The sequence below is a fragment of the Ochotona curzoniae genome, unplaced genomic scaffold, assembly GCF_017591425.1.
Source record: "Ochotona curzoniae isolate NIBS_2020 unplaced genomic scaffold, NIBS_Ocur_1.0 contig_430, whole genome shotgun sequence".
Classification (NCBI taxonomy): domain Eukaryota; kingdom Metazoa; phylum Chordata; class Mammalia; order Lagomorpha; family Ochotonidae; genus Ochotona; species Ochotona curzoniae.
Genome location: NW_024466219.1, coordinates 16951049 through 16976288, shown reverse-complemented (window position 1 = coordinate 16976288; position 25240 = coordinate 16951049). Strand labels below are relative to the sequence as shown.

The window sequence follows — 25240 nt, the reverse complement described above, 5'->3', positions numbered from 1 at the left end:
CTTCCTCTCTGTCTTTCCCCCTCTCTGTATATATGACTTTGCAGTAAAAATAAATAAATCTTTAAAAAAATGTATACACAAAAGATAGCAATATCAAATATGTACATCATGTGTTCCAGAAACGCAAGATTTAAGATACAAATGAAGGAACTATAGACACTTAAAAAATAACCAAGGAAGATGAAAAAAAGTTGGAGATCTTAATGAATAAAGAATGTACTTTCATCATATAGCTTAGACCTGTTGAATACAAAGGGTGAAACCAGAAGCATCGGAAATCTCACAATTACTAGGCTTGATTTTACAGTTATTCCTAAAGCTATAGGGAAAAGAAAAACAATAAAAACACATGTTATTTTTCAGAAATTTCAAAGCCTTTAATCTTGGTCCCTGCTGCAGGATTTACCCCGAATCTTTTTTCTTTAATTGCAAAGACTTTCATTAAAATTTAAGTTTCATGTTTTAGAACTCTTCCTTAGAAGATTTGTATTTGTTCATTTGTTTTTCTATCCTACTCTCTGCTGCATTTTTATAGATTAAAAGATTTAACAGAGGTATGCTGTAATCTTATTCCCTCAGCATCTTTAACCCATCAGCTATTCTATAGCCTAATATGATAATGTAGGTGAAAGTCAAATAGCGTTGTTATTAACCAGCTTAACATCTATAAGTAGCTCCAAATTTAACTGAATTATCTAAACGAGAAACCTACCATAGCTTCGTGCACCTAACTAGATTGAAAGGACAAATGGAAAGTTGCATGATAAAAGTCCCAGGGAAAGCAACTATCAAGGCCTCTTCAGAGAAGCACCAGAAGCTGATCTAGGAAGTGTGCTGTATGTACAGAAGAGTGGGAAGGCCTGGGTGGTGATCCATGATTCGCGAAAGAACTTCAAACTTCACAGAAGTTTTTATTCTCATCTTCATAGCTGCTGAAGTAATACAGCACAGATTCCACATGTGGCAATGATGTTAAGAGCTGCCGAGCATGCTTTCAACCAGGTACAATTTGTAGGAAACATTTTTAAGATCAGCATGCAACTTAGAGGACAAACTTAAGCAGCACCAAAGTGTGTCATGCATCAAGGAAAGAAGGGCCAATGAATGAGAAGAGACATGCTTTAATTACCCTTTCTTCTTCCTGCTTTGGCAGCATTTGTACAGGCAGGTGCCACATGCTACAATCCCAGCAACTGCAAGAAATTAGGAAACAAATCCCATGTGACTCCGAACAAGGATTACCAAGATTCAAATCTATCAGAAACAAGCATTGTAGGTTCTAGTTCAGAGGTCTAGTTCAGTTCTAGTTACTTTACTTAAGCACTGACACATTTAAATTTCACCCAAACTCGTCATTACCTAAATCACTCGCAGTCCACGGGAAGTCAGAGAAGCCATGCTTAGTCCCGAGAATGATTAAAAGCATATTTGAGAAGTAAACTAGTCATGCTAAGGGTCTTGAGGAAACGTGTCTCAGGGCTTCTTTCTAAATGGCTACATAGAATACAAAGGGATGGCAGACTACCAACCCAAGGTCGGAAATTCTTAAGAGATTGGTTTACTTAAACTATGAAAAACATAGGAACTGAAGAAATGGTTCAGACACACAAGGAGAGTGGGCCTTTAGCCTAGTGGTGAATGCATTTGAGTCCCACATCCCAGTGTCCTGGCTCTTGATTCTCAGGCAGTGGTGCTGGTTCAAGTCCCTGGCTTCCTGTCCCTCCCGTGGGAGACCAGATTCAGTTTCAGGTTCTTGGCTTCGACCTGGCACAGCCGGTGGCCAATGAAAGCATTTAGGGACTGAAGAAGCAGAGAAGGACATCTCTCTTTCTCAATATATACAAAATGATAGTTAGAAATTCCAATTCTTTACAGTAGCATTTTGATTTAAATGATTCAAATATTGGGATACTCACTTGCAGTAACAACAATCAGAGCAATGAGCCATGCATCTATAAGAAGCAATAGAAAAATTGAGGATAATGAGCATATAAAGATCTCCAGATAGCAGCTGCATTTTCATGTACATTAGATCCCCTAAGCCTCACAGCAAAGTAAAGGTCATCTAGTGTTACCATAATGACTGATGGCTAGTGTGCCTGAGTGATTCTGGTCACAGAATCCTCCTACAACTTCTGGGTTTAGGACCCAATTTGTGAAATTCTTCATAGGAATCTCTTTCTTTACTATTTTCTTCTGTAGCTTCCTCCTCAATTTACATAATAAAGGTTTTTAGAATTCACTAGAGAAAAGTAATGAAAAATATCCCAAAAGTGGATCTGTAGAATAAGTCATAAACTTGTAATGCTCATTCACACAGGTACTATGTGCAGGGTCTTTATAAATAATAAATACTTCATCCCTCCCACCTCCCCCTCCAGTGTCAAGGAGATTTCCTCTGGAAATGTAAATAAAGCACTAGGATACAGGGACAACAATTTTGCAGAGAAACATCACCATACGTTGTGAACTACTTAGAAAACGCCAAATCATCCTACAAAATCCTAAACCTTAGAGTGCAGTCTGCAGTGCCTTTGCTTCTAAATTGTCATTATTTTTATATTTAGCTGTTGCAAGTCAAAGCATAAAGTACTGCATTTAATGCTGCCCATTTCATCTCACAGTTATCCAGTGTTTAACAGCTGAAGACAGCACTGACCAGAGTTGGAAGGAAAAGCATCCAAGTTGATAACCCCAACACTGGATGGCTCAGCTTGGCATTTTTTTTTTTTTTTGGCCTACCATGGCACCAAAGTGAATCGCGTTTGGTATTAACTGCACTTCAGATTTTGAATTTTGACCTTTTCCTGGTCTAGAAACAAGTGGCATGTTATTATGTCAAGCTGGGCGTAGAGGAAGCCACAGCTCCCAGCCAGCACGTGGTACTATGCAGCTAAGTTAGGATGCGGAGTGGATCAGGTATAGTTGGTGCACTCTTGGCTTATGATCAGTTCACCAGAAGCAACCCCATCATGTTAAGGAGCATTTGTAAAGTTGTACCCTTGGTCCACAGGTTTCACAATATCCTTCAACAGTTTATTTAATGTATTAATGTGTTGTATGCAGTGTATAAAACTAAAATAGGTGTGCCAAACTAGCTCTTTAAAAAAAAAACATAGTCCAACTCATATAAAACATAATTTATCTACAAATTGCCATCATATACTGTCCTGTAAAACTGTGTTTTCTATATTTTTTACTTATGCATAACAATAATATTCAGGATTATCTCCCCTTTCCGCTATAACTAGGAATCCTATATTGGGTCACCTCTTAAAACCACAATTTTCAATATTTTCCACACATCTTACCACCTATATTTGCAATGGGATCAATACCACTAAGATAAGTATGAATGTTAGTTATCACTAACAGTTTTTGACATGTTTCTTTTTTCATAGCTGATAGCTGGGTGTAATATTTCCATATACACTCTGAGAAAGGGATGGGGAATATCTGGTCTCTGGCCCATAGAAGGCCCACAAAACATTCTGGTCTGGTTTTGCCAAGGCAACTTCAGACAGGACCGACAGAATTCAAAAAATCGACAGCAGGCTGATTTGTTGGTTGATAATTTTGTATGACCATCAGATGATGTTATAAGTATCCAAATGGTCCATGGCAGAAAAAACATTCCCCATCCCTACTCTAACATCTTAAATGCAGTAGTAATAACCAAAACCAATAACCTAGATTTTCGTTAAAGAATTCACGGGGCTCAGGATATCCTAGGGGGAAAAAGAAACATGGAGTAAATATGACCACATTAATAGTAAAGCGAAAGAGTAAAACTTAAAATCCACAGGTTAATTTTGTCTTTGTATAAGATCTATTGAAATGTAATGTCTTATAAACTGAAATAATGTTTCTCACTTAAAGTGGTATCAGAAAATTTTGCAAATTTATATTTAATAGGGCCTGGCGCAGTAGCACGTGCCAGATCCCATATGGGTGCCAGTAGGTGTCCCAGCTGCTCCACTTCCCAGCTAGCTCTCTGCTTATGGCCTGGGAAAGCAGGTGAGGATGGCCCAAAGCCTTGGGACTCTGCACCTGCATGGGAGACCTGAAAGAAGCTCCCAGCTCCTGGCTTTGGATCAGCTCAGCTCTGGCCATTGCAGCCATGTGGGAAGTGAACCAGAGGATGGAAGATCTTCCTCTCTGTCTCTCCTCTCTGTAGCTCTGACTTTACAATAAAAATAAGTAAATAGTTTAATAATTATATTTAATGCTATTAGATAATATTCTGTGGTATAGCATGCAAATTTAGTGTTTTCTCAAAATTAGTCTGAATTCAAGGTGATTTTCAGTAAAATGTAAAGAAAAATATTTTAGAAATTGATCTGGAATTGAAGGAAACGAATTCAACACAATAAAGAACATCAACAAAAATCTCACAGCTGACATGATACTCAGTGATAATTGACTAAAGGCCAGAGCAAAGCAGGAGACTCACATTTGCTAATCTGTTCATGAAAGTATTGGCAGTTCTAGCCCAAATAATTAGGCAAGATAGATAAAACGGATGCAAATTGGGAACGAAGTAGTAAAATTACCTTTGTTCATAGATGACATGGTCTTTTATATAGAAAACCTGAAGAATTCCATATATACACATTCAAACATCTATTAATACTAGTAAATGAATCCAGCGAAATTGCAGGATTCAAATGCAACACACAAATATGAAATATTAGTTATTTTTTTAAAAGATGTGCTTATTTTTATTGGAAAGGCAGAGTAAGAGAGGAAATACAGATCCATACAAATACAAATCCACCCACTAGTTCACTCCCTAAGTCGCAATGGCCAGAGCTGAGCTGTTCTGAAGCCAGGAGCCAGGAGCTTCTTCCTGTTTTCCACATGGGTGCAATGGTCCAAGGACTCAGCCCATCCTCTGTTGCTATCCTACACTGTAAGCAGGGAGCTGCTTTGGAAGCAAAACAGCCAGGACTAGCAGTGGCACCTATATGGGATGTCAGCACCATAGGCATGAACATGCTATGTTACTGCATTGGCCCCTCAGTTATATTTCTGCACACTAAGAATGAATATTCAAATAGGAAATGAGGACAGTTATTCAGCTTATAATAGTAGTAAAAAGAATAACATGTAGGAATAAACTTTATCATAGAAGTGAACGAGTTGTACACTGAAAACTAAAGGACACTATTTACTAAAATTAAAGAAGACCTAAATAAATAGGAAGACTTCCTGTGTTCATTGACTAGCAGATTTCATATTTTTAAGCTACAAAAAAAAATAATCGAAAGATTAAGTGTAAACCCTATCCAAAGCTTGATCATGCTTTTTACAGAAATAGGGAAATCCGCCCCCAAATTCATATGAAATCTCAAAGAAACCCCAAAAGCCAAAGCAAGCCTAGAAAAGAAGAACAGAGTTAATAGAGATCTCACTTCTTGATTTCGAAACCTACTACAAAATACAATAATCAAAACAGAATGGTAGTGACACAATGATAGGCATGGAAATGATAGGCAGATTGGAAAACTCAGCAGTTAAACCCTACAGAATAGGGTCAAATGATTTTCAGCAAGAATACCAATGGCAATCAACATCAGAGGTCAGTTTCCCCAACAAATGTTGTTGGTAAGATTGGGTATCCACAGGCAAAAGAAAAAAAAAAAAGAAGAAATTGGACTGCTACCACATGCACAAGTTTTCATGGACCAAAGGCCTAAATATGAGATAAAATTCTGAAACTTAAAAACTTCCTGGCACTAGATATGGCAGTGATTTCTGGACTGTGACACCGCACAGGCAGCAATAACAAAAAATAGTGAAATTCATAAACATTACAAATTTGTACTCCAAAGGCCACAAAAAATAGTGAAAAGGCATTCACAGAATGGGAGCAAATATTTGCAAAACATAGATGTGATAAGAGATTATGTAAAAGTCAAAATGATAATGGACCTTGCGGCCTCCTGAAATGTGAGAAATACTGTTTTTTCTGCTCATCATAGGTTATCTTGTCTGTGGTGTTCCTCTTCTAGCAGCTCAAAGAATGAAGACAGGTGTCTGTTATTTTTTAAACATTCAAATACAGCAAGTGTTAAAGACAGAGACACTCACTGGAATACGTACACACTTTCAGTGAGAATGTGAAATGATGAAGTTGCTGTGGAAGAGGATGCGCCAATTCTTTCCAAAACTTAGATTGCTGTGCTCCAGAAATTCTACTCCTAGAATCCAAAAGACAGCCTTTTATGATATGTGTGCTCTCAATAACAGCACCACGCACAAGAATCACAAACTGGAAACAAACCAACTCATGTATCAAGCAACAGATGAATAGATAAACAAAATGTGCTATATACATGTTAATAAACTATCATTTGGCCATAAAAAAGGAATAGAGTTTTCATTGCATATTGCAAGAGAAATGAACCAATATTATGCTCAGTGAACTAAGCCAGGCATAAAAAGCCAAATGTGGTATGTATTCTATGTATTTAAAGTCTCTAGAATGGGAAAATTTGTAGAGACAAAAAAAAATAGATTAGTAGTTTCCAGGTACTAAGGAGAGAGAAAAATGAAAAATTATTGCTTCTAGAGTGCTGTTTCAGCTTGGTGTGATGGAAAAAATTCTGGAGATGGGGTACATAGTGGTGGCTGCACACAATTCCAGTGGCCCTAACGCCATTGAGCTGCACATTTAAAGCAAGTAAAATGGTTAAAAAATATTTATGATTGGAAAAATTAGCATAAGACTAGCTTGGAGATTTTTTTAAAATGACAGTATTTTTGCCAGGTAGTATGACATACAGAACTCCAACAGGCAGAAAAAGGAAAGGAGAGGCTGGAGGTCCCAGTGACGTGGACCCAGTGATGTACAAGTTAAGCCACTTGCATCCCATATCAGCATGCCAGTTTGAATCCTAGCTGCTCTACTTCCAACCTAGCTCCCTGCTAATGCACCTCAGGAGGCAGCAGAATGATGGCCCAAGTGCTCGGGACCCTGCCCCCATGTGGGATGAATCTTCCTGATCTTGGCATGGGCCTCGTGCAGATCTGGCTACTGCAGTTGCCCATGGGGAGCAAACAAGCAAATGAAAGATTCTATCTCTCTCGCTTCCTTGTCACTCTGTCTTTTGGGTAAATGGATGAATGAATGAGTCTTCTGGCACAGGAATGGACAGTTCACAAAAGGAAGGGAAGCTTCAATGTGTGATGGTGAGTAGCAATACAGACTCTGGAGAAAGGAAATGATGCTCTTAATTGTTGGATGAGATGGGTGTGGTGGGGGGAAACCATCCCGTTCTATACACTGTAATGAATTTCAAATGTATCAATAATTTCTAATGCAAAGAATAAAGTCAGAGCACATGGCTGAGATTTTTTACCCAGTTCTAGCATGGAGAAGAAATGAAGCTTTCACAAGAAAGACACGAAAACTGAGTCATTAGGATAAAAGCTGGTACATCCACCTGCCTGTTAGCATGAAATTTCTGAACACATCAATGACTACCTAGATGAAGATAGCGAAATAAAATATGGTATGTATTCAAGTCCCAATTGCAAAAGCCTGGCAATCCAAATAGAATCCCAATCCAAGACACAAAGCGGAAAATGTGCAGATTATAGATAGTATAATTTTTGTTTAAGAAGATGGAAAAAATGCCAAATTACATGTGTAATTACTCACAAGACGATGTTTAAATACAGAACCAATGACAGTAATATACTCAGAGAATAACTGGATGGAGAAATAATTACTACTCTTTACTTTTATGATGTCTGAAATTGTACCAAAAATTCATATACCATTCATGTTGGCAAAAGTAAAGAAAAAAAAATAGCAATCTAATTAAAAAAAAAAAAACCCCAACCTTAAAACTGACCAGTAAAAACAGAAATGAGTAAACTAAGAAAATAAATATTCATTATACAAGGATTTTAATGTTCTTGAAAATGATCAACAAACGAATTTTCAAAATCTAATAGAAAATTGGCAAAAGGCCATGAATACAGATCCCCCAAAGTTCAGCCTTACTGAGAGTTAAAGTAATCCAAGACATCACTTCTAATACATCTCCTATGAAGCTATTAACAATATCAGCAGGATATCTGACCTGGATAATTATAGACTGGAGGCTTGGTGGGATGAGTAGGCCTAGGACCTAGAAAGACAGATGTGATTGTATCAGTTCGTCAGCCTTATCAATATATTATTATGTATTTAAATTTGATCATTGGTTTGCAGAAAGACTATTAAAATGAAAAACACACATCTGTGAATGCTGCAGTTCTTTTGGGGAGTTAACTTACATGTATATCTGCACAAGTGTGGATGCATATATGCACAAAAATACTCAATACAGCATTGTAGTTACCCAATAACAAAATCATAAAAGTCATGTGTTTGAGGTAAACACATATTTTTAAAATAAAAAATCCTAGTGGCATCATACTACATCATTTACAAGTAACTTTTTCTGCTTGGTATTTTTTGGGGGGCATCTCTTTTCATATTCACACACTGATGCGTGTTACCACCGTTACAAATTGTTATGGACAGTTTTCATACCTTCTTTCACTAATAATGATAAAAAGTGATTGACAATCCTGTTCAAAATTTTATTTTGAGCTTTCAAAACATTCCTATAGTTTCTCTTCTTTATAAAGATTTTCTAATTCTTTCAAATCTACACAGGTAAATCAGTGTTTTACAAATTCTTTATGAAATGCTTGTCATCAACTCTTTGGAAAGAGAGTTTCAACAAACTTAGTATACTACACACCTGTTGGGCACATGTGAGTAAACATACATGACTCAATGGATATAGACTTCTAATGTTATCTTAGTTCTGTTTGTGTATCAGTCCACAAAAAAATTATCACTTCCCTTCCCTAAACCATTCAGCCTCAATTAAGTTACTCAAGTAGGTTACTAGGTACCAAGTTCTACAGAATTATAAAAAGGTATTCTAATTACCATGTTACATGTGCAATTCACCCTTCAACTTTTACATTATTAGAAATAGAAATTATGAACGTACACCGAATCTTCAAAAAAAAGAATGGAAAATGTGTATCATGAAAAAACTACACATGGATTTCCAGCTTTTTAGCACAAAAATCTTGGAATTTCATTTTCCACAACCGTTTCAAAGTCTCTTCCTGGGAACAAATTAGGATCCAGGACTTGGGAATTGTTTGACATCGAGATCCTTCTTAAACCAAAGGAGATCTAAAGCCCACAGAAATGATGTTAGCTGAGTAAAGCAGAGCTCAACTAGGAACCTGTGTGCACCTGCCCAGGCTAAGCCTCTTTCCACTGCTCCTTTTGTGTCTGTCTTCTGCTGCAACCAGTGTGGAGCCAGAGACAGCAGCGCCGAAGCCAGGGCGATGATTCCTTACATCATTTTGGAATAACCTCTCGAGCCTGAAGCCCAAGAGGTGATGAGTAATATCTGCAAGAAATTCTCCTTCCTTTTCCATAAATAAGCACTATTCCTTCAAATATAGCTGCCCAGTGTGTGTGTGTGTAGCTGGGGGAGGGGGAATAAATTATATGAGGTGGAGAAAAGGGCAAGGAAGAGATGGAAAACCAGTCTTGTTCAGGAGAAAGCAATTTTCTACAGCACAAAGGAAACTGTGCTGGTTACATTCCAGGAAGCGGAACATGGTCCTTCCTGGGAGGATCGCCCCGGGGAAAGTGTTAGCAGATCACACCTCCCCCTCAAAAAAAGAGTAAAATAGCAAAGCTGAGGATGCGGCAAACACATATTAACAGAGACAAGTCATGGATCCTCTTCATCAATGTTGACTCAGTAGGGACAAGCATAATATAAGCTACTTGTAAGAGTTTCCTCCCTACCCAGCAGTGTGCTATACATGCTTTAAACATGTCCCACTTACCTTCTTATCAGCAGTAACAAAGATACCATGTACTTTATGTGAGTAAACACATTCAAAATTTATATAACTTGCCCATGTTCCTGTTTCCCAAGTTTCTTTTTCATCTCTGTGGACAATGGCACATAAAACTTTAGATCCCATGTATAGTAACTAAAATAGCTGTAAAAACATGCTTCCTCCTTTCATTCCTAAAGCATGAGACGAGTGGACAGTGCCATTCATTTATGGTATATTTGAAAAAAAAATCTCCAGGAATGAGAAAGAAAAATACTCCCAGGAATGACTAAATCTCAGATAGCAGAATGTGCAGCTTTCGTACTGGGAGTGGTCACTACAGGAAAAGAAAGCAATGTAGACTGGATTAAATACCTGGGAGTTATTGTTGGCATTTCCAACAGGAATTTTAAAAGAGGCTTGAAAACTGTAAGCAGAAATGAATAGCCGGAGACAACGGAATGTGGAGGTTTTATAGTGGGAGTGGTCACCACTAGAAAGAAGATAATAAGGACTGGATCAACCACTTGGGAATTAATGCTCACATTTCACTCCCATGAACTACACCTTGCATTCTTGACTTATGCAGATGAAAGTGTTCATGCTTCAGTTTATTTTGGAAATGTTTTATAATCCCTCTTTTTTAGAGATAGAAAGTATTCAACGAGACACATGAAACACATGAGGTGGAAAAACACACAAAATCACAACAGAGTTCTCTATGAAACTTAGGTCATACATCTAGCATAAAAACGAGTGCAAGTCAGAGGTAAGAGCTATAACTTTTTTTTCCGATTGTTCTGTAAAAGGTTCTATTTAATGCCAAATCCATAAACTCAAAGACAAAAATGAACACCGCCCCCCACAACTTTGTACCTTTCACACATGTTGGAATTGGGGGCTCCCATGTGTTATTACTGTTACAGACCACGGTCTCACTCCCTTGAAGATGATAGCCGACGTTGCAGTCAAACATAATCGTTGCTTGGTAGTAATATTTCTTTCTAAATCCTGTTACCTGTCTTCCATTTTTGAGTTCTGGAAATGGACACCTGATCACTGAAAAATCAAGAAACCCCAGCATAAATAGGAATACATTTTTACAATGGTCTCACCCACTTTCCTTGACACTTCCCACCCTAATCAACTATGTAAACATCATCAAAAAGAAAAAACGAAAGAGAAAAAAAATGTTTTTAAAACATAGGGCCAGAGAAAAAAAATAGGAAGCAATTATATGTAGTAGGAAGAAAGAGACAAGTCATGGGATGCAAGACATTAAAAAAAAAAAGGAACCTTTATGTTAAAATTGTTGGGGTTTTGGTTGGGATCAGAGTTGTGGCACAGTGGATAAAGCTGTTGCCTGAGACCAGTCTCTTCTTCCCATCCTGTTCCCTGCTAGTAGCCTGAGAAAAATACCTCAAGATGTCCTAAGTATGTGGGCCTCTGCCACCCATGTGGGAAGCCTGGAAGAAACTCCTGGCTCCTAGCTTCAGCCTGGCTCATTCTCAGCCATTGTAGTCTTTTGGGGAGCGAACACGTGGGTGGACAATCTCTGTCTCCCTCTTTCGCTGACTCTGACTTAAAAAAAAATCAATGTAAAACATTGACTTATAGATAGAGAAATCTAATAATTCTTTTACACACACACACAAACCCTAGAATGCCATTATAGTTTATTAGTCTTTCTCTTTCCTGTTGCTGACAAGTTTTAAGACCTGACTATAAATTTGCCACAAGTTCCAAAACAAATTTGTTTTCAAGGTCATGTTATCATTAATAACAGTGTGCTGCTTTTTGAAAAGGTAGGAAAGATCTTTCTGATAATGTAATAATTTAGCTCAAAATTTTTTTTAAATGAGTCATGTAAAGATATGCCAAAAGAAGAAAAAAAATGTTTCAGGTAAAAACAACATATGCAAGCTGTGACATTCAAAGAATACAACAAACTAGTGCACAAGCATACAGGCCTGAGACACAAATTAAACCAATGCCTGGCTTTCAAAGCAATGTGTGCCGATATTTCCCATTTTACTCTCATTGCTTAAGAAGCAAAATGTGGCTATGACCTACTAGATTACTTGCAAGATCTCAATAAAAGCCTTGGTGGAATTGGGGAAACAGAACAAAAAAGGTTGTGCTGGACACAGTTGGAACAAGAGAATATTCCATGAGATTAAATCTGAGCCTTAGGAAAGGGACTATATACAATACAGCCTGCTAAGCCAGGCTAGTGCCCTTCCTTGTTGATATATATATATTTTTTCCTGTAGATCTGCATTTCCATCTGGTATCATCTCCTTCCAGGCTGAAGAACTTCTTTCAGCAGTTCTTGTAGCACAGTTTGATTAGTGCTTAGCTTTTGTTTATCTGAAAATGTGTTCAGTTATTTCACTTTTGGTTTTGAAGAATTCTGCCTTGATATTGAAGTCTGTGTGTAAATGTTTTCTCTTTTAGCACCTTAACACACATGCTTGTATTCTAACTGCAATAGGCATTTCTATGATTTATTTGAAAGGCAGAGAGAGGAGGAGGAGAGAGAGAGAGAAAGACAGAGAGAGATCTTTTATCTGCTGATTGACTCCCCAAGCCAAGCTCTGGGCCAGGCCAAACCAGGTGTCAGGAACTCCACCAGGTCTCCCACATGTGTGCAGGGGTTCAAGTACTTGGGCCATCTTCTGCTGCTTTTCCAGGCACATTAGCAGGGGGCTGGATTAGAAGTGGAGCACCCAGGACTCCCATAAGGGTTGCTAGAACTGTAAGTTGCAGCTAAACTCTCTGGACCACAACTTTGAGAGAACTCAGTTGTTATTCTAACTTGGCCCCACCTTCTCAAATGTAGTGTGGTTTTCATCCCTCTTACTGCTTGCTTTTTCTCCTATTTTTGGTTTTCAATGACTCAAATATCCATACCCCTTAAAAAATTGTTTTTGATACTGCAGTTATATGTATGTTTGTTAATGCTCTCTCATATGTCTGCATGGCTCGCATTTTAAATCTTTCTTCTCACATCATATTGGATGTCCACTGCCCTGTCTGAAGCCAGAAATGGTGTCTTGTTGTTGTGCTGGTGGTGGTGACAACAATTTGCACCTAATTTTTTTTTTTAATTAGAACCATTGGATATTGTTGACAAACAGTAAAGCTCATTCTGAAGTGCACAGTGGTATGGGTTTCCATAAATGCAAATAATCATCACACAACTAACACCAAATAAACATACAGAAAAGTTTCATCACTTCTAATAGGCATGTAGTGGTATTTCACTGTAAACAGACCATTTTGTTTCTTTATTACTTTATTCTGCTTATTGTACTGGGTACAACTCCTCCCAAGACTATGTGAATAGAGTGGTGAGAGTAACCATCTTCACTTGGTCTATTTTTAATCTGTTTCTTTTTAAAAAGTTTGTATAAAAGAGGGAGAGAGAATATCTTCCATATCCACTGGTTCACTCCCCAGATGCTCACAACAGCTGGGGCTGGGCCAGGCTGAAGCCCAGAAACTCAAACTGCATCTGGGTTTCCCATGTGGCTGTCAGAAACCCAGACCCTTGAGCCACCTCTGCTGCCTTTCCCACACGTGTTGACCTTCCTTTGGTCACTAACCAGTGCCTCAACGTTTAAATGTTTGCCCAGCATTTATCATTCTCATCAGCGAGGGAGCTAGTCTATTAGGATCTCTGCTTCTCAATCTATAGCATACCTCCATGTGTCTTGCAATACAAAATAAAACTTCTTGCTTTTAAGCCAGTGGGTATTGCATTTTTTTTTTGTTCTTTCAAACAAAGAAATCCCAACTCCTGCACACACGGAATAATACAACGATTTATACAAAGAGATGCCAGGAATACAATGAGGCGAGAGATCAGGCTCTATACTAGAAATATTGCTTGGTTTATATTAAATAACAAGTTAATTCTACAATAGGAGGAAGCACATAGCCTTAGACAAAATATTTACAAAATGTAAATGTATTGACAGGTTACAAATAAAGGTGAAATAAATTGAAAGATTACCTCTACATTCAGGAGCACCACTACTCCATACTCCATTGGCAACACAATAAAGTGATTTTTCCCCGACAAGTGAAAATTCATCATCTTTGTGTGATGGATCACAGCTGTAAGTTACTGATTCTGAGTACTCGAATATCTCAACATCACTAAAAGTGTGTTTTCCGTTTTTTATTTTTGGAGGTGGTGAACACAAAATCTCTTAAAAGAGAAAAACAGGAATGTGAAGGCCAAAAGGAAGGCAAAAAATATCAAGACATTATTAATGTACTATGAAAGCATCTTTCAAATAAATTATCAATATAGGATTTCTCTAGCTAGTTAGGAATCCAGTAGCAATTTATAAGAGAGTTTTTATGAAAAAAGTCTAATCCTAAATTCAAAGTATTCACATAGAAATAAACTTTCGGAACAAGGCTTATTTTATTAAGCAGCAGAACATCTATATTTATTTGCAAGGCCATGATGAGTTTTGATTTAGTGACAGTAAGAAATGCTGACAATCTGTTTGTGATTGAGAAATGCTTTACAGATATAACCCACATTAAGCAAAGCTCTTTAGGGTCTTTGTTCATGTAAAAATCATAAATGAACCCTGAGGCCAGATTGTTTGAGAACTATTGGTCCAGTGCAAATATAATTTACTTACTTTCACATCGTGGGACACCATGGCTCCAGTGTGTTGTTGATCCTTTAAGTAGACAGGTTACAAATTTTCTACCGACTAGATAATAGCTAAATAAAAAGTAAAAGTTACTTTTTTATTTAGCCACTAATAAAACACACATAATAAGGAAAGGGGTTTTCTATACTGCCTAGTTAAAGGGAAACGTTTCTTTAACAATATGTAAAGAAAACACTAAATAAACTGGTGTTTAATTCAAAGAAGAGTCTCCTTGCTGAGACGGAAGATGTTTAAATAGGTCTGTTGTGCCTGCCAGTCTGGCTGCTCTGCCGCCACAGGACAGGTTCACATGTCTGCCTTTGCACACAAACTCTGCTTCGTAAGGACAGGGACTGGATGGAGGGATGAGGCCCTGGAGCTGGGCTGCCAGGAGTCCAACCCTGGCCCCAGTCCTGACCTGCTACTGCAGCTTGGACAAATAATTTCAAGCCTGTCTTGCCCTTTCCCTCTCTCCCTCATTAAAAAGGGGATGCTAGCACCTACCATGGAAGCATGAGGTCGCTGGGCGTAGCACATCCCAGGAGCCTGGTCTGTGTGAGTTCTTAGCAATAACATTCTTATCAGAATCCCATCCTGGGAATAGCTCAGCAGTGCTGCCACTCGATGATCCTTTATGCGCTTGAGAATCCAGCTGCTGGGCTCTCACTGTCATTATCATGTATTATTCTCCTTTGGTGGGACTTCTTCACTGTTTTGCTTGGGTAGCTCTCTTTATACAGTTTGTTTCTCAAGAGGGCTACCACTGTATGAATGGATGCATGTCTTAAACTTTGGGTTTCCTAAAGTTTCAAGCAAGCCCTCTGCAACCATTAGCAGAATGTTCAATATTTTTGCTTGATCAAGTTAAAAAAGCAGAAAGTGAACCTGCTTGTACATTGTCATAGCTGATATTTCTCCCAAGGCTCACGCATCTACTGTTTTGTGTGAGTTCTATCTGCTCCTTAAATGTAAATATTTCGTCACATTCTTAATGCTCACAACAGGATTATTATTAGATAATGCAAGAATCATTCAACTTTCCCGTCCTTCAGTTTCAATTTCTTTCTACTTGCTACACATCCTTCTTACTTCCATCAAATGTCTAAGATATTTGGCAAGAAGCAAGTTTACACCAACCCTTACAAACAGGAGCAAAACAGAAAAGGACTTAGCAACAATCACCTTACCTCTAAGAAGCAACTTACTTACCCCTCGTCACATTCAAAGTGAACCTGGTGACCCCACGCTAGAGTTCCATTTACAATATGTTCCCTACAATGTGGGATAATAGGTAGCTGGGCGCATTTTATTTCTAAAAGAAAATAATTTTAAAATAGTTTTAAAAATCCGTTTTCAAATAGTTGAGTCAAAATCAAAAGCCTACATTGCTCTTGCGAATTTGTCAGAATGCTTTTTAAAAAAGACTACTGTATTACAAGGACAAGTATAAACTCCGCATTTACTCAGGCAAACCAATTGCCAAGAAAATCACTCCCTGGAGATTTCTCAAAATCCCCTCTATCCCCCAATACATTTTCACCTGACACCCCATTTCCCAAGAGAAAATCATCATTACAATAGTGGAATACCCTGAAATGCAAAAGTCTCTAGAGCAAACCAACCAACCAAAAAAAACAAATTTTATTTACTTACTTTCACAAGCCCAGTCAGTGATAGGAAGCCATGAGTTGTTCTGTTCACAGTAAGTAGATGTGGTGAACAAATATACATATTCCCATCCTACTTTACACCTATAATTCGCATATTCCCCAGGCTTATAAAATGGTTTTGGTTTACCAATGAGCTCCATAGCCTCAAATGTTGGTGGTGGACCACAGGCATCTAAGGAAAAGGAAATAACAAATAGGAAGAGAGATGAAATATTGATACCATCTTCAGCAGCCAGAAACTCTGATTTGTCAACAGGGAACTCAAAAAATATGGATATCATATGTTTTTGACTAGCTTTTCAATGAGTACTTTGTATATTTACCCAAGTTAGTAGCAAAAGAATGTGCCTTGTAAGTAAGCTCTTATAAGTTCACCTTACTCATTTTGGTTTGGAAATGAACTGAGCTTTTATTCAGTGATCAAGTCAGCATCAGTAGTTTTGATCTTAAAATACATCAGCAGGTATGTATCTTTCTCTCTTTTTTTCCAAGTTCATTTCAAAACTAATGTCTAAGAGAACTTCTTTTTAAAAAAATTCTATTTTTGATTATTTTTACATAGTTGATGGGGTGCAAAGGGTCAAGGGCTAGAGGAAGGTGGGTGAGACTATTATTTCCACATTCTCTTTTTTTTCCTTCTTGTATCTGGGGAAAAGGTGGGAGATAAGGGGAGAAGCCAAAACCAGTTTCCCAAATGCCTCCATACCCTGGGATGGGGACAGCCACCTAGTGCCATCCCAGGGACCCCAATTTGGGGCATGCTCTGAGGGTCCTGCTCAAGAGGTTTTGATAGATAAGTAGTTCTGAATTGCTCCCGATCTTGCCACTCCAAGCACGATGAAATCCTTCCAGAATCTGCTGGTTGACATAGTCCACCTTCAAGTCTCCATTTGCTCAGATACTCAGTGCCAGCACTTGGCTGGGGTAGTTGATCAATTTGTTCTGTCCTCTGTCATGGTACCAGGTGTCCTACTGCCATATTCTCCATGTGCAACTAGATATGCTGTCCACTTCTCCATCTATGCCACTGATGAGGCCCAGCTCTGACACATGCACTCCATGGTCAGATCATGGAACCTATGATTCCCTCCATTGTTGGAGTTCTGAGTCCAGCAATTCAGCTGGTGGGTCCCCAAAGAAACATCATCTGAGGTGATCCTAGATGTGATTCTTGTATGTGCTTGCCAATACAGGGTCCAGCACAGTCCGTTGCCCAAATCAACCTATATACATGCTGCAAGTACAGTGGCCCTGTCGTTGGGAGTCCCTCATGAGTCATTCCTCACAAACACATATGGTGGCCTTATCCATGGGTGTCCCTAGGCAGTAATTCCTCACCCCCAAGTCCCAAGAGCTCATCACTGGGTGGCCAGCAGGCTTTGCCCAGCACAATTGGCACCTTGGACACCTGAGCCAAGATGGTGCCAACCACATTTAAGCAGCCAGTGCTGTGGCATTTCTGGCTTGGGATACTAGACTGTGCTCCCTCCCACCAGCTGAAAAGCGGGTGGTGGGGTGGCAGGTCCAGTTCACATGCTCAGCCCCTGAGAACTTGTACAGTACCTACTCAGGCCACTCTGCTCAGATGCCTCTTATTTGCTCTGAAATATACACCTAGAACATTTCTAATCAGAGATGCCATTATATTATACTATAGGTTGTCTCGGGCTCATCTTAGGAAAGTGATTTCATTCCCTACACCAGAACCACTGAATCATTTACCTAACACTTATATCAGCTTGCCAAAATTAATTATTTGCCATGAGTACACATCCACACTGCTCAGACTCTATCATCAGAAGTGGTCTATTACCTACAAGTATTCATTCAGGAATCACAATGCGATGTGACCTTTTACTCCTTGTCCTGTTGGCTACACAGCTGATCTTTCTAAAAAAAGATGTATTTATTTTTTGCTTGCAAGTCGCAGTAACAGGGAAGAAGAAATAGAAAGATCTTCCAATTATTGGTTCACTCCCCAAATAGCCACAACAGCAAAACCTGGGCCAGTCTAGGGTAGAACTTGGAGCTTCTTCCAGGTGTCCCACATGGGTCCAGGGGGCCAAGGCCCTGGGCCATCCTCTGCTGCTTTCCCAGGCCTTAAGCAGGGAGGTAGATCAGAAATGGAGCAGGACACAAATCAGTGCCCATATGGGATTCTGGCACTGCAGGTGGAGGATTAGCTGGCTAAGCCACCCTGCTGTCTCCCACACAACCCATTTTTAACCTTACTTTGCTTCTTCAGAACTCAGACCCTGATAAATACAGCTGTATTCCTCACTTCTCATTCATTTCTTGGGCCATGAAAATAGCTTCAATAGCTGTTTTAAAAGTCGCCAAATGAGCCCCCTCCATGTTAAATTCACCAACAACCTCTTCCTCCCGCCGACATCCAGGGTTGCTGCTCATTCACTGCTCTCTCCCCGTAGTTTCCAGAAGCTCTTACCACCTGGATGTGGGCTGTTCTCTGGTGACATCTCCTTTTCTGCCTGATGGGATAACAGGATGTCCTGAAAGAATCTGATCAAAATTCTTCTTGTGGGTTTCCCTTTGTTGTGGGCTTAGGTATCTTAATTTTTATTTCCAAATTCTTGCCCACACAGGAACAAGAATTCAAGTCAGAGGCAAAAATATGATGCACAAGTGAAAGTAGGATTTATGCAAAAGATAAAGACGGTGAATGTACATTCACACATAACTGGGTGCTGCCCCACACAGAGAAGCCCCTGGGATGAGTGGATCAGAGAGTCATCCATCGTGTTGTTGTTGAGGTGTTTTCCAACAATGCAGGCATGGTTATTGTCAGGGAGTCCATCATCTTACTTTAAAAAGCAATATTTAAAAAAATTTTTTAAAGCAATATTCTTTTTAAATAGAATTAGTAGTACTTTTGTAGATTTTATTTATCTTTGAAGACTATTTAATTATTTGAAAGGCAGGGTTATTAAAAGAGGGAGAGTTATAGAGAGAGGGAGAGATAAAAATCTTTCACTGCTGGTCCACTCTGGCTACATTGACCAAAGCTGGGTTAGTCTGAAGAGAATCCGGGAGCTTTTTCTGGGTCTTCCACATAGGTGCAGGAACTCAGACCGTTAAGCTGTCCGCCACTGCATTAGCAGGGAGTTGCACAAGATGCGGAACGACCAGGACTTGAACCAGTGCCCTTATGGGATTCTGGTCATTGCAGGTGAGTGCTAGGCCTGCTACACCACAATATCAGTCCCAAATACTTTTTTTAAAAAAAGATTTATTTATTTTTATTAGCAAGGCAAATTTGCAGAAAGAAGGAGAGACAGAGAGGAAGATCTTCTTTCTGCTGGTTCACTCCCCAAATGACCATATTAACTGGAGCTGATCTGATCTGAAGCCAGGAGCCAGGAACAACTTCTGGGTCTCTAGCATAGGTGCAGGGTCCCAAGACTTTGAGCCATCCTTTATTGATTTCCTAGGCCACAAGCAGGGCGGAGCTGGCTTGGAAGTAGAGCAGCCGGAACCTGAACCAGCTCCCATATGGGATCCCAGCAGATGCAAGGCAAGGACTTCAGCCATTAGGCTGCTGCAACCAGGCCCCCAAATAATTATTTTTAAAATTGATTTGAAAGGTAGTTACAGGCAGAGAAGGAAAACCAGAGAGAGAGAGAGAGAGAGATCTTCTATCCACTGGCTCATTCCCCAGATCGTCCCTAATTGCCAGGGAGGCTGAAATCAGGGACCAGATTCTTCTGTTCATCCACACTGGTATAGGTCCCGAGTATTTGGGCCACCTTCTGCTTTCTCAGGTGCATTAGCAGGGAGCTGGATCAGAAGTGGAGCAGGCCAGGTTTTGAAGTGGTGTCCACATTGGGATGCTGACATCATAGGTATATTGTTAACCTGCTGCACACTGCTGGCCCAACAATAGTATTATTTTTAAAGATTTATTTCTTTATTTTTATTAGAAAGTCAGATATACAGAGAGGAGAGACAGAGAGGAAGATCTTCTGTCCATTTATTCACTTCCCAAGTGGCCATATTGGCTGGAGCTGAGTCGGTCCGAAGCCAGGAGCCCAGAGCTTCTTCTAGGTCTCCCACACAGGTGCAGGGTCCCAAGGCTTTGGGTTGTCATCCACTGCTTTCCCAGGCCACAAGCAAGGAGCTAGATGGAAAGTAGAACTGCCAGGACACAAAGCGGTACTCACTCACTGATCCTGGAGCGTACAAAGTGAGGTCTTTAGCCACTAGGCTACCTCACTCAGCCCACAATAGTTGTTTAGTTAGTTAGTTATAGTTTGTTTTAATTTTACTTGAAAGTCAGAGAAACAGAGCCAGAAAAGAGTGTCTGTCCACTGGTTCACTCCCCAAATGACTGCAACAGCTAGAGTCGGACCAGGCCAAAGCCAGTAACCTGGAACTCAATCTGGATCTCCCACTTGGGTGGCAAGCACTCAATACTTGTGCCATCACCTGCTGTCTCCAAGTGTACATGCTACAGGGAAGCAGGAATGGGGAGTGGAGCTGGGACTGAAACCCAGATACTGAAATGTGGGATGCAGGGAAACCACACAGGTCTTCACTCTTGTGCCAAATGCAAGCCTTAAGGAAAACTGCTTAGGAAACATTTTTCTTTTGTTTTTTTACCATTTTCTTCCTATCACTGCTCCCCACTTTCACTATCTGCTTTTGAAATGAATTTTTGAATTATCATTGTTCTTCATAAGACTGGAGTGTTGGAGTCCTGGAGAATTCTCCCATACCAAGGGGCAAGCAGGTCGTTTCTGAGCCTCAGTTGCTTCTGCCCTAACCTGCTGGCTGTGGTGCTTGCTGTTACCTGAAGACCCACATGTTAAAGTCTTGATCGTCAGAGTCGTATGTGTTGAGACTAAGGATAGCCGTAATGTAATTATGGTGCCAGAAGTGGGGCTTGCAAAGCAATTAGATTGGAACTGGTTGTTGGGCACACCTGCACTGAAATCATTGTGTCCACGTGGAGACATGCAGAAGTGCAGTGCATGTGCCTTGCGTGATCCCTGCGTGATCCCTGCGTGATCATTCAGCCATTCTCCGGCCTCACTGATCCTTTCTACAGAACTTTCCCCTCGGAGGCAGGAGGAACATTTTCCTGGGTTTTAAACCTGATCAAAATAGCCTAAATTTTTTGTAAGTAGTAATTACATAAGAGTGTTGAGGCTGAGGCAAAACAAAACAAAATAACAAAACAAAAGGGCTTTTGGAACCACTGATGTGGCAAATATCTGCATCCTAATGAGGAGCGACAGACAAAAACACAAGTTTTTATAGGGAGACGGCAAGGTAGGTTAGTTTCGAGCTGGAATATGACATAGCTTCAGAGAGCACAGTCCCACGAGGTCTCTCTGGGTGGGCAAGTGGAAGGGCATCCCAGTGGAGTTCAGAGGTGATTCTGCACTGAGTCAGGAGGAGAATATTCTAAGTCGGGGGAGACAGCAAGTGCAGAGGATCCAGTGCAGCCTTCCTCGTCTGCTTGATGAGCAGAAGGTTCTCCCTGCCTCCTGTCACTGTCACTGCTGAGCACTGTGAGAGAACCATTTCCTGCAGGGTGCTCCCCTGGAGTTCATGATCTCTCTATCCATCAGTATCCTGCCTTGGGTTAATGCTGGCCACTCCCTAAACTTTTAAGCCAGTCTTTTTTGATTGCCTAAGGTAGGATTGACACTGGAGTTATACCAAGGAGAAAACAAGGTCGCTGCTTGTATTCCCAAATGTTTGCAGAAAATAGAAAGAAAAGGTGGAAACTTTTGAAACCCATGCATAGCTTTTTCACAATATTGTTCATGAACTCCAGAAGACCTCTGTTACATGCATTAGGATACTAATTAGGACAACTTGGCATAGAGACACACCAAGCACATAGAAAAGCACAACAAAATATACCAAAATGGTTTTCCTTTGTGAGCATTGTATTCAATGTTTTAAAATGTGCATTTTAAAACTTGTTTGTTCATTCAATGAATAAATGTATTCAGTGGATAGATTTAATTATGTGCTGTAAGCAAAAAAATCCAGATTAACATTATTCATTGTTTCTTAATATACTAATTTCTGACTATATTTGGCATCAATGAGGCTTAGGAAATGCAAAGAAAAGAGACAAATAATGGGGAAAAATTCTTTAAGTGATAGAATAGGATACTATCTGGATTGGTTGGGAATGGGAGAGAACTCCATAATTCCATAATTGGGGGAAAAATAGCAATTATTTGTAAGCCAAGACTTATGCTGTGTCTATGAGCAAAGAAACATCATGGAAAGTTCTAAAAGGATGGTGCGCCCTTGCCACCCTTCGGAACGCAGGCCACTTTGAGCCTGCTCTCAGCAGGTGCCCTTCTGAAGCCAGGCCAGGTGACTTTCCTAGCTCCTACTCTGATGGGCACTTACAGGCAACATCTGCTAGCCCCGTCCCCCTCCCCCTCCCCCGCCAGCCCAGCCCAGCCCAGCCCATTGGGGCACCGCAAGCTCCTTGCAATCCTAAGGGTGGCAGGGACTGCCCAGCCTCTGGGGATCACTACACTTACCAAGGTACCCGGGGTAGACAGGGGAAATTTCCATTAGCCACACAGCGCGGGGCCCCAGTAGCCCTTCCACTCCCCGCCTTGGCCACTCCCAGGTGCAAACAGGCCTTCTGGTGCACCTGTCGGAGCTCAGTGCTGGAAATGCTTTGCAAACTTATGCTAGGGACACAGCTAGGCGGCCGAGACACACACCCCGAGCTCATCAGCATGGCAAGGCTCAGACCACCAAGCACAGAGCCGCCTGTAGCACTGCACAGTCCCTACAGCCCCGCGCCACCTCCCGTCCCCGGCCGCGCCCACCCGGGCTTCAGCATCGCGCCCTCTCCGGGGGTCCTACCGGAGAAGGTGAACAGCAGGAACCCCACAGTCACCAGAAGCGTCCCAAGGACGCGCCACTGGTTGGGAAGGGGACTTTGGTGGCGGGCGGGAGGCTTCTTGCACGGCGCGGAAGACGCCGTCATTTTTCCAGACTTGAGTGAGGAAAACTGGCAGCTAACTGAGCAAGGGAGTCATTTTTGAGTCTGGGGGAGCAAACGCAACAATCCTCAAACTCATAAAGTGCCAGGGACTGCATGACAGGTGGGCGTGGCCTGAGCGGAAGTGACTTGAGGCCCAGCCCGCTGAGCCAATCGGCGGGCAGAGGGGGCGGGGCCTCGAGGGGGAGACCCTAGGGCTCCGGGTGGCGCCACTGCTTCCTCTGCAGGCCTGCGCGGCGCGGCGCTGGGAACCCGGGCCGCTGCCTGCCCAGGGAGGGGCCCTTGAAGCCCCTCGGCCTGAAAATAGAGACCCGGCGCCAGGCTGCAGGTGGCGGGGGCTCCGGTTACCTCAGGACTCGAGGCCGCCCGGAGCGGCGGGCCGCAGACGCGCTGTTGGGCTTTAGTCAGGCTCATGATGAGGGGCGGGCCTGCAGTTGGCTGTGCCGGTCCTTGAGTCCCTCGGAGCACGCTGGCTTTCGCTGCCTGGCCGCTGCGCTCTGACCCTCGAACTGAGGGAGGGCCCGTGGGAGGGATGTCCCTGGGCAAGCACTGCGGGGCCCTTGAGCCGCTCTCCAGCTTCCTCACGCGCAAAAACGCGCGCACGCGCCCGTGGACGCCGTGGGCGCCGCGCGGGGCTGGACTCGGTGAGGCGCTGTGTGGGGGACGCGGCAAATGCCTGTGCTGGACAATGTAAAGCTAGGAGTAAAGCTGTGTGAGGAAATTAGAAAGTCGCGAGACAAGAAACCAAACCAAGCAAACAGAAAGGGCCTCCTGTCAGGCTGGCCGAGAAAGAAAACGTCAACCAACGCGGTGGCCGCTGGGGGACCAGCATGCAAGTTTGTCGCCTCTGACCTAACTTTTCAGTATTGTGAGGAGCCTTAAAGCGAACACGGCTTGTAGGCCACCTGTGCCTCACTTAGTTTATCCCGAAGAAATCTTGAGAGCTGTGAGCGAAGTTTTACAACTTCAGGAAAAATAGAAACCCCAGAAGTATTAAGGCATTTCTGGTAGGTGTCTTTATTTGATGGAATTCAGGGCAACACGGAAAAAGCAACTGCAAATCAAAGCATGCCATTCATGAAAACAACTGTATCCTGTTGTGCTTAAAAAAAGGGACATTGGAAATCTACCAAAATTAATGTTAGATGATAGGATTGTAGATGTTTCATTTTCTTTAATCTTTTCAGCTTTCTAAGTCTTGTGTGGATCCTATGTTACATTTGGAACAAAGTATAACAAAAAAAATATTTTTTTTTATTAAGCTGTGTATTGCTTTTGGCCAGGATCAAATAAGAAAATTCAGACTGTTTTTTAAAGACTGCATTGTTTGTGAAATCATCTGACAGAAACTGAATCACACAGGGCTGACATACGTAGGAGAGGATGGTAAGGAAATAGAGGCTAGCTCCGTAAGTCCCAGAGTCTTGTGGAATTGAAGGAGTTTATATTTGGTACAGCTCTAAGAGGACCTGAAGACTTTCTGGCTAGGCAGAGATGTGAAACTGGTGTAACAAATAACACCTGAGCATCCTGGAGGAGAAAACGCTGACACGTCTCAATGGCAAGCAAAGGCGGTATGAGGAATTACTACTTATATTAGTGCCTTGAGTTGTGCAAAACAGACCTGTCCGCTGCCTCAGTGTTGGCATTGACTGGTAAAACCAGAATCTACCTGTAATTCTTTGTAAATACTGAGACTGTCCTAGCTATAGCCAGTCTTGGAAATAATATTTCTCTTTTTTTCTAGGAAAGTTAAAAAAGATAGAAATATGACTAGTGTTTAGATCCCTGGAGTGCTGTATTAAGATGAATCTTGTTGGAACTTCGTTCCAATCAGTAGAATTTCCATCTTTCTTGCTCCTCAAGCCATGCTTACTGTACTTTCACACTGGATCTTTTAAAATGCTGATTTGACCCAAGTAGAGGCTCCGCCTGAAAATTCTGAGCCTTGTGTGTTGCTTGTGTGGGCAAGTTCAGTGCGTCAGGCAAAGAATTTCCTTGCCATATCTCCA

At 41.1% G+C, this 25240-nt stretch overlaps 1 protein-coding gene across 1 annotated transcript; it reads right to left on the bottom strand.

Moving 5' to 3' along the window:
* Window positions 1-1007: 1007 nt before the first annotated feature.
* CD46 (CD46 molecule) lies at window positions 1008-23357 on the bottom strand. The gene is made up of 10 exons (XM_040985602.1): window positions 23090-23357; window positions 16209-16397; window positions 15765-15867; window positions 14541-14626; window positions 13895-14092; window positions 10753-10935; window positions 8094-8141; window positions 3690-3728; window positions 1917-1952; window positions 1008-1193 (listed from the first exon to the last, which is right to left on the bottom strand). Exons 1-10 carry the CDS (start codon window positions 23211-23213, stop codon window positions 1126-1128), a joined length of 1074 nt encoding a protein of 357 aa, XP_040841536.1. The 5' UTR covers window positions 23214-23357; the 3' UTR covers window positions 1008-1125.
* Window positions 23358-25240: the final 1883 nt, after the last annotated feature.